This window comes from Asparagus officinalis, chromosome 1, assembly GCF_001876935.1.
Source record: "Asparagus officinalis chromosome 1, Aspof.V1, whole genome shotgun sequence".
NCBI lineage: Eukaryota > Viridiplantae > Streptophyta > Magnoliopsida > Asparagales > Asparagaceae > Asparagus > Asparagus officinalis.
Window position 1 is genome coordinate 100,946,404 of NC_033794.1, and position 4,324 is coordinate 100,950,727.

At 40.6% G+C, this 4,324-nt stretch overlaps 1 protein-coding gene across 1 annotated transcript; it reads left to right on the forward strand.

The window, feature by feature from the left end:
- Nucleotides 254-1,976, forward strand: LOC109838237 (uncharacterized mitochondrial protein AtMg00810-like). Its single transcript, XM_020406696.1, has 2 exons — nt 254-994; nt 1,875-1,976. The coding sequence occupies exons 1-2, from the start codon at nt 254-256 to the stop codon at nt 1,974-1,976; spliced, it is 843 nt and encodes a 280-aa protein (XP_020262285.1).

Consider the following 4,324-nt stretch of genomic DNA (forward strand, 5'->3'; position numbering starts at 1 on the left):
TGTAGGGTGAAAATGGGTCTTTCGTATCAAACAGAAACCCGATGGTTCTGTGGATAGGTACAAAGCCCGGTTAGTGGCTAAGGATTTTCATCAACGACAAGGGGTGGACTATAGCGAGACATTCAGTCCGGTTATTAAATCAACCACTATCCGCCTGGTGCTCTCCCTTGCGGTCAGCCAATCATGGCCTCTCTGATAGCTTGACGTCAATAATGCCTTATTACAAGGCACTCTCCATGATCAGGTTTTCATGATGCAACCACCAGGGTTTATTGACAAGGATCACCTTGACTATGTTTGCTCTCTTCGAAAATCTCTCTATGGCCTCAAGCAGGCTCCAAGAGCTTGGTACCAAGAGCTGCGTGACTATTTGCTCTCTCTTGGATTTTATAACTCTCTAACATATGTGTCTCTTTTTATCTTCTCTGATGCAGGTACCACTCTCTATATTCTAGTCTATGTGGATGACATTGTCGTCACTGGTAATAATCTGGCCCGGGTTGACTCCATTATTGCCTTACTTGGTCATCGTTTCTCCATCAAAGATCTTGGTCCACTTTATTTTTTTGGGTGTAGAAGTTGTCCCGCATTCTCTTGGTGTTGTTTGTCTCAGCGCCGCTATATTATGGATCTTCTCACATGGACCAAGATGGCCGCATCGCATCCTGTCCGTACCCCCCTAGCGACGGCGACCTCGCTCCGACATGACGGCGATGTACCACTCTCGAATGGTCGTGACTACCACGACATTATTGGCGGCCTCCAGTATCTTGCTCTCACTCGTCCTGACATCTCCTATGCTGTCAACAAACTGTCCCAGGTCATGCAAGCTCCAACCACTGATCACTTGAATGCTGCAAAACGGGTCCTTCGCTATATCATGGGGACTATTGATCATGGTCTTCTTCTTCACCGTCAGAGTTATCTCTCTCTTCATGCTTACTTTGACGCTGATTGGTCCGGTGATAAGGATGATTTCTCATCCACCAGTCACGTACATCATTTTCTTGGGCCACAACGCTATCTCCTGGAGCTCCAAAAAGCAACGCAGTGTTGCCCGCTCATCCACCGAAGCCGAATACAGATCAGTGGCGTCCACGGTCGCGGAAACTAGATGGATCCTCTCGCTTCTTACAGAACTAGGCATCACAATCCCCTTCAACCTAGGATTTATTGTGACAATGTTGGTGTCACTCAACTCTGTGCCAACCCAGTATTCCACTCTCGAATGAAACATGTCGCTATTGACTATTATTTTATCAGGCAACATGTTCAACGTGGTATCCTCCGCGTCTTTCATGTCCGCTCCGAAGATCAACTCGTCGATATGCTTACATAACCCCTTCCATCCACGCAATTTACAAACCTATGCACCAAGATTAGACTATATCTTCCGGACACTCCATCTTGCGGGGGCATGACAGAATTTAATTTTCTACCATCATTGTTTATTCTATTACCATCTATAGTTGTTACCTTGTATAACGGTATCCTACCTACTATTCTTGTAATTACAACCTAATAGAATAAACAACAAATAGTTGTATTTTTTTTAGCCTGAATAAAGAAGAAATTACGGTGGAAAATGATAGATTGTTGTTTTTTTTTTTAAGTTATTGGTAGAGTTGGATGCTTTTGTTCCGTTCTAAGTTGGCAGAAATTTGTACTCTCTCTCTAATGAAGTTATTGGTAGAGTTGGATGCTTTTGTTCCGTTCTAAGTTGGCAGAAATTTGTACTCTCTCTCTAATGGCTGATCACCAGTGAATTTGAGGGATAGTTCCGTTCTAAGTTGGCAGAAATTTGTACTCTCTCTCTAATGGCTGATCACCAGTGAATTTGAGGGATATGTTACGCTATTTACTTTGGTTCACAGATAAAGTCTTTCAAAGAAGAAGAACGCCTTTTCTATGCACACTATCACGTGGGGTCAAAATCTTTCATGGAGGTTGCAAAGAAGACACGTAATTATAGATGATTTAAGCCATAACTTAGAAAATCCAATTTGTATATAACACAAAGGGAGAAATGACAAATAATACGAAGAATGTTGATAAAAAAAGTACGTGGCGAAGTGTCTCACCGACTCATGTCCGCATGGTCGTTGTCCTCGTCAAATAACACGTTTTTCTTCAAAATATATATCTGTGTAACGGACAATCCATGTTGATGCAAAGAAGTACCGCAGGCAAAGATGTTGTGCGCAGCGGAAATTTCGGCAGAGTTTCTGGTGCACAATAAGAGAGAAAGATTAATAAGAATTATCGTCTCACCAAGAAAACAAGAATCTGAAGCGAATATCTCAACAAAGTGAGATATCGGCTCTTCCTCTCATCAGTTCTAGGACTGACTTGTTGAGGGATCCTAAAAACTATTACAATGGCCACAAGCACAAACAAACCAATTTTACGTGGTTCGGTAAATTGCCTATGTCCACGGGGTAAGGAGGGGGGAGATCTACTATTAGAGGTAGAGAATACAACTAGGGTTTACAATCACTCAATCTAAACCCTCACACAAACTCTCAAATCTCTCATACAAATATCTCTCTCAAAAGCTCACCTCAGTCTGTGATTTCTTTTCACTACATGAATCCCAAAAAAGGGTTCTACCGAAAACAACTCAGGCCGAAAAACAACTGCCTTCGCACCTGCACACAGCCGCAAAACCTATTACAATTCCTCGCCAACTTAGATTATTCTAGAACAACTTTCTAGAACTTCTTTCTAGTAACATCCTACAAAATATCTATCATGAAGTTTCTGTTAGACCCTAGAGGGGGAGGGTGATTAGGGTCTTATGCTAATCTAATCCGATTTTATACCAATTAAAATTAATTAACAAGTTATCCTAGCAAGTATGAAATATCACAAGATATATAAGCTAGGATAAGCAATATGAACAACAAGATATATCCTAACAAAGAGATATAGGCAATGTATGTGCAAGGATATAAAACTAACACAAGGTGATATATCCTACCAAAGAGATATACAATATAATATATGCAAGGATATGTAAAACTAACACAAAGGGGTAAACAATATGAGCTAGATAGTGGATCATATAAATAATGAGACAATGGCGATATGAGCAATGATCACAAATATAAATAAACGCCAAAGCACAAACACAATAAAATGATCACGGAGTTCGGACCTTCCGTCCTACGTCTCCGCTCCCCACTCCCGGAGAGAAATCCACTATGTTCGGACCTTCCGTCCTACGTCTCCGCTCCCCACTCCCGGAGAGAAATCCACTATCACAACCGGGTTTCTACGCTCACCCGAATAACGTTTACACCTCACAGTGTCGGTTTTCAACACTCACCGATCAACGTCACTCCTCACAATCGGTTTTCTAGTTCACCGAAAACTTCACAACACACTCGGTTTTCTAGCTCACCGAAAACCTTACATCACTCACAATGTAACAAATATAAATTTGTTCTCTACAATAGATGAGAACTCAATTAAGCACAACTCAATGTTACAATCTCTCACAACCCTAATATACTATGTATGCAAATACAATAAGCTCAAAGTGGGTGTGTGTAACAATGAGTAAATAAAATCAAATCAACTAAACTCAAATATAAAATCTAGCTTAAGAACAATGATAATCAAACAAGTATATAAATGTAAAGGTAGAGTTTGGGTTTAGAAAACTTCTCAATTGATAACAAGAGATGGAGATGGAGATTGAAGCCCAAACAAGAAGATAATCTCCTCCACTTGTGAAAACCAAAACAGCTTTAAACCAAACCCTTAAACAAGCTTAAACTCTTTTTAAAACTCTTTAAAACATTCTCTTGGATTCCTCTTAGAACTAAGATCAAGGGGGTATTTATAGCCTCCCAAAACCTCAGCCAAAAACCCCAAACAAAAGACAAGAAAAACCCCAGCCGGGTAAAAAATATAGCCGTTGGAAAGAATCTGATTGAGCGGCGGTCCACCGAAAAAATTCATGGTCGACCGCGATCCAGATCCCAATCTGAGAAAACGAGCAGAGACTTATTCGGTCGACCGGTGCGGTCGACCGATGAAAATTTCGAGCTCTCGGTCGACCGTGGTAGTCGACTGACAAACTCTCTGCTGCCCACTGACGAATGAACTCAGGTGCGGTCGACCGGTGACGTCGATCGAGGACTGATACATTCCAAAACTAATTTTAAAACAGATTTTGAGACTTTTAAAGATATGTTAAAAATAACAAATGAAGTCCAGAAAATATGAAACTTTGGGAAATGTATATAAATATGTAAATGAACATGTTACAAAAAGAATTTTCCAAATTGCATTTCCCATTTATAAAAAATCATCATTT